Genomic DNA, 12876 nt, shown 5'->3' with positions numbered 1-12876 from the left:
AACTCGCAATAGATCAATTCATCTAGTTTTAGCTCACACATTATGCCTGATGGCCAGCAATCACAAGCAATGTTTCATTACTAAGCATGCGAACAACAAAGATGAGACACAATAATGGAATATTCTCATGTATTACTATGTTTTAAGTGCATGCATGCAAAATCTCACTTCAATGTCAGTCAGTACTTTTGGAGTGAGTGAGTGAGTGAGTAAGTAAGTGAGTGAGTGAGTGCCTTGGGGTTTGAAGTCATACTTAACAATTTTTCAGTCATATGACTACAAAGAAATCCTTAGAATGCTTGTAATGTGCCTATTTGTTGCAGGACAGATTTCCACCGCTCTTTTATCTAGTGCTGCTTCACTGAGACGCCTTACCCAAGGCAAGTAAGCTGCCCTGCCATTATACTGATAGTTGCACTATCTCCTTTATTAAATCCAAGCGAGGAAGCTGCAACTTCCTCTTTTAAAGTCTTAGGTGTGACTCAACCCAGGTTTGACCCTGGATCTACCGCTTCCGAAACGGACCCTCCACCAACTGCGCTTGCGGGGTCAGTTAGTACTTTTTTAAGATACCACCCTTAACATATATCTTAACATTGATTCCAACACACAACAGGCTAACAACAAACAATAAAACATATCCTTGTGTTATTCTGATTTTCACAAGTGCAAACCTTTGAGATATAAACCTAAACATTTAGCCTAAATTAGCTTTCTCTTCTACTTGACACTGACACCGTAGGTGTGGATATGACATTAGCCATTCCAGAACGTTGTACAGGTGAGCTAATTATGGCAGTAAGAGTAACAACAGTAGAACAGATATAAACTGAAGATGAAAGCTACCATGGTAGTGCTTTGGGCCCACTTGAACGAATCTTCTGAAAACTGATTTTCATATCTGTATGATAATCTGTGTGGCCTTACTGCATCCTTTTTAAGAAATGGTCTGTGAAAGTGGACCCATAGTTACCAACAGCTTCTTCAAAAACAGCAATGATTAAATATAAGATTATGAGATAACATGAGACATTTAAAGTTTACTGATCTATACAATAGTACAAGATTTCCACTATTACTCTCTTTCACAAAATGAAACAATGTTGTTTTAAATGAATTGATTTAATCTTGATCACTCCAAGAATGAAAACTGAATTCATTGAAAAGAAAAAAAAAATAAAACAAATTAACGTGTTAATATTTCACTGATATTGGTCAGAGCAGGCAGAGGTGTGATGTCACATTCATTATAATATTTCTGCCAAAGGTTTTCATCACTAATGCTGTCGATGGGTGGAATGAGAGATTTTAGGATCAGTTGACCATTTTTCAGGATTTACACAATGGAACTATAGGATAAATCCAAGCTTTTCTCTCATCTGCATAAATACTCATTCCTAATGCATTTGCTGGTACATACTAGCATGGAACACCGAAGCCCAAGCATTTATGAAAGAGATGAACACGTCACAAATATGAGAACTACGACAGGTTTTTCTTGCACTGTTGTTCAAACATATCCCGCAAGAGATTCATACTGGGAGCAAATCGGATTTCATTCTGTCTGCAAGCTATTCGCCACCTGAAAAAATGTCAGAGACATACAACCCATAAGCTACAACATCCATGCTACTGGAACATCAGTACACTGTTGATGAAAGAACAGCCAGATTAAGAAGATCCCCTCCTATGATATTCTGGGTAAACATATAAACACAATAGTGACATCACATGTATTACTACAGAAGGTAACAGTTTCCACCAGGCCATAGCCTGTTTCATCCTACCAGACACTTAAACCATCACCCTTAGGCAAAACATTCTTGAGGTAAGAGGAACATCAATCAACTAAATAAAATAATTTCATAAAAACACATTAAAAAGTGACTAGGAAGTGTTGAGCCTTCTCGACTGTCTCTTATAAAAATCCTAGAGCTACAAGCAGTATTACACATACACTACATGTACAGAGTAGCATTACCATTTCGCATGTAAAGCGGAAATATCCTTGGTTTCGTGCATGCTTAAGTACGTAAGACAGGGTCTAAAATACAAAACCACACTTGCATGTACATGTACCCATTATATTCCGATGTCAAAACTGCACTGAACACTTTGGTTTGCATTTTATACATACAACTTTTCAGCACTCATACATCTATAAATATCTGCTGCATGTTGTTTTAATCATTTGATCTGCTTCACCAAACACTGTACAGCCTAATGTTACACGCTACTTCGGTCTGCTACCAGGCACAAACTGATGGTGATACACTTGTGTGCAGGCAGAATAGTGTGTACCATGTGTGACAGTACAGTAAACAAAACAGAATTTCACCCATGGTGTTCTGAGATTTGTATGGAACATAGGATAATGTCCTACTGGAAAAATCTTCAAAAAGGTTCAGCACCAAAGTAATATTTTATGAAATTTATATGCCTTTATATGCCTATATATACTTTTCGGCTGAAACTGTAAGTCATAAGTAGGTATCTTTACACAGGTTTATAGAAATTTACAGGAGGCATGTGACTTCCTTATACATACTTTTGCCTGGTGAGTTTCCAGCGAGCCATGTGGTTCAGCAACAGCTGTTCTGGTGGAGGAGCTCTGTCTGGGTCCTGCACACATGAAAGACCTGGCATTAGGTGAGAACAGGCAATGCAGGGACATACACACACTGGGCAATACAACTAATCAGTTATGAGACAGCAGTCATACAATAATGTCCCTTTACCCACAAAGGGAGCCATCTGGAACTAAGGCCAGTGTCAAAAGAATTGGCATGAGACACCAACAGGGTTTATACTGTCCTAGCAGAAAAAAATTGTTGGGATTTTTAAAGATCTTATTTCTCCAAAACTACAGAAAGTAGAGTAACATACTAAGAAGTAATAGTACTGAACATATGAAAAGCTGTGATTTTCGTGATTTTTGGCAGCCATTTTGAACTATCAAAAAGTTATAAAAATCACCTTCTCAAAACTGCTAATCTGATTGGGCTAGGCTTAGATGTTCTGTTATCAAGTCAACAGGGCTAATAAATAAGTTTGATTTCTGTATGCAAATTAGGCTTCTGTAGCTTCTTTTAATAGGGCGTGTGACTTGGTTTTCAGTTTTAGGCCATTTTAAGTAATTCAAATAAGGCAATCAGTTTTACCGTAAATTTCAAGAGAACTGAGAAAAACAATGACGGTTGCTGAAAATTCTTTGTTGAGAAACTCCTTTGCAAGTGTTTTATATGTAATTTGATAAGCTAAGTTCAATGGTAGAGGCCTTACTTCAGTAAAATGTTCAGTGTATTTTGGGATTTCTGCCATTTTGAAAAAATCACATTTCACCCTGTAGACAAAAACTATAAAAGCTGATGGGAATGACAGGACCTGCATCAAACTTTAGCTCCACTACAGTGAAGCACATGTACTGGAGACAAATTTGCAAAGAATTATCCTTTCTGTAGGCTACTAGACCATCAGCAGTAAATCAAGATAAATAGAGGATCTCCAAAAGGTGACCTCTCCCTGAGGCTTGAAACAAACGAAATGTTTTAACCCTTGTTTAATAAACTTGATACTACAGGGTCACCAGACTGGAGATTCTATTTATCCCATAAATGTAAAATCAAAAAAAAATGCAAAAGTATGCATCAAATCAGCTAGAATATTTTATCTTCTTTCTCTGCTTGCACAAGCGTGTGTGCAAGTGTGTTTAAGTGTGTGACATCAGTTATTCATCCTCAGACCAAAGCGCAACATTCATACGCAAGATCAAATATACACCACACAAAAGAGTTCAACGCAGAACAGCTTTACTCTCACAAACTTGGATCAAATTTCTAAATTATCATCTATATACCTTAAAACACAGCAGCAAACAATTGTTTTTAGACAGTTTACGAACATGTACATCAAGGGAAGACTCCGAGAAGTCGCAGGAAAGCAGTCAGGAGTGTAGCACGTGCATTTGTGTGCGTATGCAGTTGAAATTTTATGCACCTACATGTACTGACATTTCCAAGGCATGTATACTACAGCCTACATTTCTTCAGAGGACTGTTAGGACTGCATTACCCTGATATGATGATCTTTAGCAGATGGATATTTGCCGTTTTTATTGTGGTTGTGTTTGTGGATGTTTACTCAACCACACATCAGCCCCTGAAGACTGGTGCACTTGACCGGATTTGCATCTTCGACGTACTTGGTTAGATGCAAAAAGTTGAACTAGCACAGGCAAAATTTTGACCACTGTTAATTGTGGTTAAGACTGTGGCTGAAGTGAATGCACGAGGGGGGAGGTACTGACAATAGAGCTGAGAATGTTGGATATTTCATTGGCTTTCTGAAATCAGGTATAGCAGACGAATTGGTATGGTAGACAATTTCCTGTACCTTGTATGCTGACGAGTACTCTACCTGCAGTGGCCACATGTGGTGCCACTGATTATGTGGTAAACCAGTCAAGTCCATGTGTAGCTTTTGATTGGCTGATTTTTCTGAATGAACTTGTGTGAGCCAATCAAGTGTAACTCTGTCAACATTGTTGATAAAAGGTGGGATACTATATTTATCCATCCCTCTTTATCCCATGTCCTGGGTCACATATATGATATAAAATACAACAGCACAGGCATCTGAAAAAAATGTATTCTTTTCTTAACACTTTTTTTTCTCTCTCATTATCATGAACTAAATATATGCACCTGTACACCAGAAATGGTAAATAGTGTGGACCTCAGCAATGATGTTGGCTAAGAGATCTATTTAAACTTATAATACGGGTATAATATGAGACTTCTTTCGATTATACCATGTTAAGTTTTGAGCTGAATCACACAGGCTAACAATACAGATTTTAATATCTGATTTCTGATTCGAAAATATAGTAGATTCATACTGAATTCATCCTGTGGCAATAAATTTTAGCCCTTAGAATTAAAGGGGTTTAGATCAAAAGATCAAGCCATATCCCTGTTACAAACTAAAAAAAAAACCCTAACTAATGTAACACTACATGTAACTCCTGACTGAATCACATCAATATTGACAACCTCTATACTAAATCTCTTCACAGTATTCACATACAGTATTCAAAGCATTGGTAAAAAGGCAAATTCGATCTAAAGCGTTAATATTCATGATCAAGCACATGCATGCACTGAAATATGTATACACATACTTCACATCACACATGTTCACAGGTTACTTTTCACTGGCTTGAACTACTCTCTTTGGAATAACAAATGTCCATTTAGGAAATACCTTATTATGCACAGGCATAACATTAATCATTTTTAAAGCACTTCAAAAAATAAATTCAGAAAAATAAACACATAAAAACAAACAAACCAGAAATATGTGCTTTACCTGACCTGATTTTCTCTCATGCATAAAACAGTGTGTCATGTGTGATTTTAACAACCCAGTATAATGGGACACTATGTTTTGGGCGATTCTCTGTAGTAATGCAAAACTCAAAAGACACACAAATGAGTTATGTTTACGAAAAGCCCAATATATAATGCTGGTTCCCTCTATGTGCTTACTAATGTTAGAGACAGCCAGTTAGGTTCACAGTTAACCCCCACAAAGGCCTCCCTCCATATACACATACAAGTACTCACTGCATTGATATCCAGAGTATCGTCCATCTGTGGGATGGGGGAAGGGATCCTCAAGTCTCTGCCATCCTCCACTTCCACTTTCAGTGTTAAGGGGCTAGGCATTCGGTATACATTCTGCATTCTACCATTAGTCACCTACAATAATATATGATATCCATAAATTACATCTACACTGGGCTGATGCTTGAATTCATGGACACATTGGATATATTAAGATAATTTTATTATATTTTCTATTTGATTTAAGAACAAAACCATTTAAAAAGTCAGAATTATAGGCAGTGATACCAGGTAAATAGTTAAAGTACCAATAGTACGGATGTCTAATTACATGTCAAGAACAAATAATGTAGCATAGACAATCAATGGCCATTTTTTTTCTCCACTATTTCTTATACAGATTTCTCATTTCTTCTTTATGAATAACAGGGAAGATCAGTATCCTGCACTTATTGGTTTAGCCACTTTTTCCTGAGCAAAAAGACCATACCAATCTAAATTTCTATTTACAGGCACAATGAATCTTTTTTTCTCCACATCATAGGAGGGTAAAAAAATAAAGATATAATTGAAAAATTGTCTACGATAATATATGCGGGAAATGTGCACTGTCGCAGTGATTGTTCCTGTTGTATATGATGTATTTACGTGATCCAAAAGCCTTGAAAAACAAGAAAATCATATAAAACATTAAGATGAGATCAGATAATAAGGTACATTTTTAATTTTAATTTTATTCCATTCTTGGACTTTTCAGTATTGGCTTGTCTGTAAAACACCCAATAAAATTAGTGTCGCTTAAATGATGTTGTTATTCTGTAACTTGGAAAACTTTCAACTTTCAGGACATTTTCTCTGATTGATTTATTTTTGTGGTTTTGAGGTGGACAAAACTAGAGAGGAGGAGTAGTAGTAGGAGTAGATCTGATGTTAAAAGACCAGACAGCACCTGGCCAAAACATATTTCAATCAAAAGCATGATACCCAAGCTTTCTAAAAAGTATCATACTTCATAATTTTAATGAGATTTCACTGGATAACATGTAAAATAAAAGGACAATACGGCACAAATGGATGGTGTGAATCCAGGCAGCCATCTTGAGAATTTTATCCAATCAAACGCATTGCTATCAGATTGCGCAGCTTAAGCTGTGATGTAGCCTTTACCCTTTCATGAAGTGACATATGATAACACAGAACTACTGCATAAGATGTCATTTTGAGATTGTTTACAACAATTTAGTTACGTGTAGCCAAAGGACCATTTCACAAAGTGTTGTGGGACAGGTCTGTATCATTTACGGTCCACCACAGACGTAAAATCAGTTGATATACAAGCCGTGTAATATTCAATGATGGTATCACAAATTATGTCAGACAGCAGCATACTGTCAAACTGCATTCATCTCCTCGAATACATTTTTTGTCTTTCATTTTAGTGTTTAGTCAGCAGTTTTTGAATAACAAATATCCAAGTTAGTGCAAAATTCATTAGTGATGCCGAAGGTTTATCGGAATGAGAAAACAGCATCTCATCTGTTAAAATTAATTAAAAATTTTATGATATAATCAGCCTCAGTGGCACTTAGAATTATTTTCATTTCTTTTAAAATTGAGCATGAATCTAGTTGTACAACAATCCTACTGTAAGTTTGAAAGCATTCAATAGGGGTAAAATTCGCCAGCACAGCCCCTTCAGAGGATATAACCTGAACGAGAAACACCCTGGCGGTGTCGCCAGGTAGGTCATTGAAACAGAGTCTCTGGAGTTACTTGTAAATGACATAGTAGGCCTGCTGTGTCAAGAGTTCAAGAAGTTGAAGAAATATTCTTACAGTATGTCCAATTTCCAAGAAAACTATATTTATCACTGGGGCCTTCATCACCGAAGTCGACAACTTTCATCTGTCATGGGCTACTGCATAGACTATTATACGGAAAATAACTTCCACGTTAGAGAGCTAGAGTAAACATTATGTCAACTTGCTCTCGATAATGGAGACATAATGAAGCTGTGTCAAAATTAAAATTGTACTGGTGGAAAAAAATCTAAAAAGTATTTTAAGCTGGTTTTAGATACTTTGAATGGTAGTCTTTCAGTGAGCATAAACATTAGTCAGGTGCTGTCTCTCACTTTAACTACATCTGTATAAACCTGAGTTAGGCATGAAACAGCAATCACATATATAATGACACTATACAGTGTTCTCTCCCAACATCACACTAAAGGGAGACCACTGCTGACCCTACCTCATCATCAGAGAGTCCTGAATTGGGGTCTGGATCTGGGCTTGGAGAGCGAAGACAAGAAAGGTCCCGTTTCTGCGGTTGATTTCTCATCCATGCCCGGCAGATTGGGTACAGAGGTGTGTTCTCCTCAAACTGGGCGAGGTCAACGCTTCGGTCAAACAGTTTCATTACATACTTGTCTGGGAACATATAAAGATTACAATCAATCCATCTCATAGCCGCTTTGCACAGCTTTTTAAAACTTTCTTTTTTTTACCATTTGAACAGATACAATAAAATTTAAAAAGAGAGAATCCCAAGTAGCAGCTGGTTGATCCTTTGTTTCCATAAGTTTCAAAAATATCTCAGGTAGCGAACAGGTATCTAAAGAGGAGGATATTAACTTACGCTGATACTGGTCAGTCTCTATTCCGTCAGGATCATCTTTCCTCTTTCGCTTTCGACTGGAGGGCCTACTGAGCGAACTTCTCTTACTGGATGACAATACTGGAGAAGCAGGTTCACTACAGTACAAATAGGTGTGGATAACATCAGGCATAACCCACGAAATGTGCCATGTGCCACCTTGTGACAGACCCTTGGGCAAGGTACAGGTACAGATAACGATAAAAACTACTAAACCTCTTTGTTGTTACAAATCTGGTACAGAAAAAAACTAAGAAGGTGCTATACATGTTCTACTCAAGACACCACCATTCTTGTATATACATGTATCTGAAAACGTTAACATTCAGATACAGCCCAAATGTGTTCTTTGCAATAACACAACAAAATTTCAGAACTGCAAACCACACCTAACAGGATCTAGTTTCCATAGGTGTCTGGGCTAATTGCAGGTACATAAGCACCACACATTTGAAGCATTAATGAAGACAAAGTGTGAGGATCATGAAAACCAAATACTTTGCAAAAGAGTGCATAACTCTGTAAAATCCTCGTCCTAGGAATCCATTTTCAACAGGCTTCCTTGCCACAGGTTGGCAGAGGCATGGAAGCACCATGGGTTTAAAAGTTCAAGGTTAAAACCATGGGGTTTGGATCCATTTTATTTATTTACTTGATCTGTGTTTAATGGCGTATTTAAAATTTTACACTTTATGTGAGGGTGGTCAGGTTTATGAGTGGAGGAAAGTGAGTGAACAGAATTAACCATCAACGCTTCATGTTTATGTACCTAACAAACCTCTTATCTTAAAAGCCTCAGCTAAAGCTGCATATAAACAGGAAACCTCATTGGTCAAAGGCCTTCAACAGGCTTGTCAGCCAATGGTAGCTACATAACCATCTCAAGTTTGAGAGCTGTAACTGAAGTGGATCTGTAGACATTATCAAATGTTAGTGATGAAAAGATTTATGGACAGACAGACTACATATAATAATATGATGGGCTTATAATAAAAAGACAGACCTTCTTCTCATCAAAGACAAATAAGATCTACTTGAATAAAAGTAAAGACCCAATCTAAGCAGAAAGGTAAGATACATTTGGCCATCTGGGACTTACCGCAACATAACTTCTGACTGGGAGCCTGGGATTTCATCATCAGATAGGCTATAGAATGTGAAATAAGTACACAGGTTAAAATGTATTGTGATCACGTTGTTTAACGTTTAATCTGTTTAATGGGATCAATGGGAACAGATTCATACAAAGAAGACTTACTCAACCACATACTATACTAAGACTATAAAAACATATATTGTTTACTGTATCTTTTTTACTGTCGGTTCTTTTCAGTTTTCTGGAATATATCCTTTTATGAACCACAACACATACAGTAATGCATGAATCTTCAATTTTAATAAAACATTAAAAAGATCAATAGTGAAGCACAAAGGATGTTGATTTAAGTACCCTAATTCCTCAACCTTTTTGCACATGAAATACCAACATGCAGAGCATTTTATGCATGTTTGTAACTTGATTTTGGAGACAATTTCAGGGTTTCACAAAAGGTACAAAAAAGTATTTACATCCATTCTGATAGAACTTTTTTAAAATTCCCTCCAAGTTAACTTCTTTACAATCCCAAACTTTTTTGTTAGCCAGAATAAAAAGACAATTTCGCTCTCAGCTGTCCCTAATTTTTTAGATAGGGTCAGGTTGGGCCAACAATGAAGTTTTTAAGGCTACAAACCAATGAGTAGATGAAGTTTAATCCAAGTATGAACACCCAAGGTAGTAATGGATCAATAATCTCATTTTCCTACTTTTGAAGCTTGAAATGCTTATGTATTGGAAGAAATTTTTTCTTATATATATATGACTAATAATCATATAAGACTTAAGTTTATAAATGAAAAAAGTCAACTTTTAAAGATGGATTCTGTTGAGATGAAAACCTCATAACATGAAGCAACAGTAGTAGAAAATTAATACATACCCATCTTCTTTTTTCTCAACTAAATCTTGCAAAGTTGCATTTAACCGAAACCTAGCATGGGATACTTCTGCAAAAACAAAATGAAATTTAGGGTACAGATAAAATTTTGTTCACTTAACAATAATAAATATAATGACTGAAATAAAAAATTCATTTATGTAATATAATTTAATGTAAACATTGGTCAATTTATGCAAATTGTGAAAAAAGGTTTTGAATTTGGTGTCAGATTACATGCATCATTACAGTACGTGTCTGACAAAGCCATACTACCTTCCACTAAAAATAACACTTCTGTATTCAAGAAATTGAAATTATTTCTCATGCTAATGAATGCCCTAAGAACTGTCTTTCGACAGCACTCAAGGGCAATAAGTAGCATCATTATGTAAGTGCATAATTATCACCATTCACTTGAGGTGTTTGGATCTCAGTTTAACTCAGTGGTAAGTGGTAAAATAATATTATGTAACCATTTACCAGGTGTATAACCGTGACGAAACACCTCAGGTGAATGGCGATAACCCTCACATAAATCTTACACTCTGTATTTGACTGCAATGTACCTGATAAATTGTCTTGTTTATATGCATTGTAATGTAAGCATCAAAATAAATAATAGGCAAGTTGCACAAATGTTGCCAGTGCAATCTGTAAAGGCAGGTTTTCCCAAAATCTGTTACCCCTACAAATAAGTCATGAAATCTTGTGGATCTAAAATGGATTTCCAGGGAATTCAAAAAGAGCTTATTGAAAAGCTGCTTTTCGTATAGAAACAGTACTGCAGCTCTCCTACTTCATATACTGCTCATGGACAGAGGCCGATAACTTAGCTCTTTCAATGTGGATTCTTTGTTAAACGCTACAGAAAGAAGACAACAGCCTACTCTTCAATAATAATTTAAAAAAACAACTTGTTTCTGGTAAAGTTATGACATGCAACACCTCTTAAGGTATAGTTATTCACCACAGCTTCCCATAGAGTACTAATATTTATGCTCCATACATGATACACTCCCAACCCAAAGTCCTACTGAAACCTGACACATTGCAATGTTGCCTCCTCTTGAATAGGACTGGATCCCTGTATCTACATTTCAGCATGAACAGCTGGATAAGTGGGTCAATTCAAATCAGGTATACCACTTAATCATGGACACCTTAATGTGGCCAAGAAATGGGCTGTGAACTTTTAGAATAAGGTAGGGTCCAAGCATATCTGCAAATACCTGCACATATAAAAAGAGTAAGGCATTCAACAGTAACAAAATAAATAAATAAATAAATACTTGTATAAATCATCTTCAGATCTAGTTCTAAGGCAGTGATTATGTTGTTGTATACTACCACAGGCACGTCTTGTTGCATAAGCATATTTCTTGAACATGTTTGCACTCTTTTAACAGCCTCAGCACTGATCGATTCGTAAGCTTGTATGCTTAACAATATGAAGAAAAGGAGTCATTAGGTGTTTGAACCCACACATATACTGTGTCTTCTTGTGTCAGGGCGAGTCCATGTCATTAAAGTGCTGCTGACCCTGAAATATCATGCTGAAGGCACCAGATCTGAAATCTCACCCAGTCAAATTATCCTGACATCAAGTCGGCCAATCATGTGTCCTTTTTCCTCCCTTTCAGTGCTGAGTGCCAAGCACAGCAACAAGTACTATTTTTAAAGTCTTTGGTATGACCTGACCCGGGTTTGATCTCAGGTCTCCCAACTCTGAGGCGGACACTAAATACCTGGCCACCAAAGCGGTCTTCATCCACTGAAGACAGCATGGGAAGTAAGATGTTCACAGCAAGAAGATGGAAGAAGATAAATGTAGGTCTGTAATGGAATACATTATAATCACAGCCCTACAGATCTACATGTACCTTAGGCTGGTAGGAGTTTTTGGGCTAACAGTAATCATAAATTTGTAAAAAGGTATGCATAGTATGTGAAAGAGACAGATGGACACGGTATTACCTTGAATGTCAGAATATTAATCTAAACGGACTAATAATCAACACCTTCCCAAGTGATTCAGCTTCATGCGGGATGGGGACGTATGTGTAGTGAGGCTGGCCTAAATTCACAGGTGTAGGGCTTTGAATCTGGTAGCATTTACATGTATGTTAGATCAAACACCATCGGAGCTATCGGGGCTAGACCAGATCATGGACTAAGTTTATTTATTTGACTGGTGTTCTACGCCTCGCTCTTATGGACTTTATTAGTGATTGCCTGAAAATATAGCCATAAATCCATGGCGCGCCATGTAGATGAAGTTAGCAATCAACTATTTTCCAAAATTTTACAATTCTTCGTCGAAGTGGACCCAACCATGACTACGCGAACGTCAGAACAAATAAAAAAGAACGTGGCGTAGTCATCCAGGGCTAGTTAATTTAATGTTATGTTGTTGTTGTAACACAGCGGAAAACTAAAGCTTGATCCTATTTGAGAACTCGGGCATTACAGATATCCTTGTCTAACTTACCCTGTTTATTTTTGGACATTGTTTCGCTAACTTCTTCTTTTTCTAGTAGATTAGTTGCATTATATCACGGAAATTTTACGATTCCCTCAAAATCTTTGGACAAGCCGCCTTTCACGCAAAAGAGCTACTT

The 12876-nt window shown here is 36.8% G+C and overlaps 1 protein-coding gene across 1 annotated transcript; it reads right to left on the bottom strand.

The window, feature by feature from the left end:
- Positions 1-229: 229 nt before the first annotated feature.
- On the bottom strand, positions 230-12870 carry LOC135471264 (protein lin-37 homolog). The gene is made up of 8 exons (XM_064750426.1): positions 12747-12870; positions 10259-10325; positions 9379-9426; positions 8262-8377; positions 7875-8053; positions 5625-5759; positions 2549-2622; positions 230-1582 (listed from the first exon to the last, which is right to left on the bottom strand). Exons 1-8 carry the CDS (start codon positions 12763-12765, stop codon positions 1483-1485), a joined length of 738 nt encoding a protein of 245 aa, XP_064606496.1. The 5' UTR covers positions 12766-12870; the 3' UTR covers positions 230-1482.
- Between the last annotated feature and the right edge of the window lie 6 nt (positions 12871-12876).

The sequence above is a fragment of the Liolophura sinensis genome, chromosome 7 (genome assembly GCF_032854445.1).
Source record: "Liolophura sinensis isolate JHLJ2023 chromosome 7, CUHK_Ljap_v2, whole genome shotgun sequence".
Lineage (NCBI taxonomy): Eukaryota > Metazoa > Mollusca > Polyplacophora > Chitonida > Chitonidae > Liolophura > Liolophura sinensis.
Note: the sequence above shows the minus strand (reverse complement) of the source record. Positions and strands in the feature narration are given on the sequence as shown.

Excerpts from the sequence above, each read along its gene's own strand:
- LOC135471264 (XM_064750426.1), bottom strand. Across the intron at positions 9,427-10,258 it reads GTTGAGAAAAAAGAAGATGG|CCTATCTGATGATGAAATCC; the intron begins GTATGTATTAAT and ends CACATTCTATAG. Across the intron at positions 2,623-5,624 it reads ATACTCTGGATATCAATGCA|GACCCAGACAGAGCTCCTCC; the intron begins GTGAGTACTTGT and ends TCATGTGTGCAG.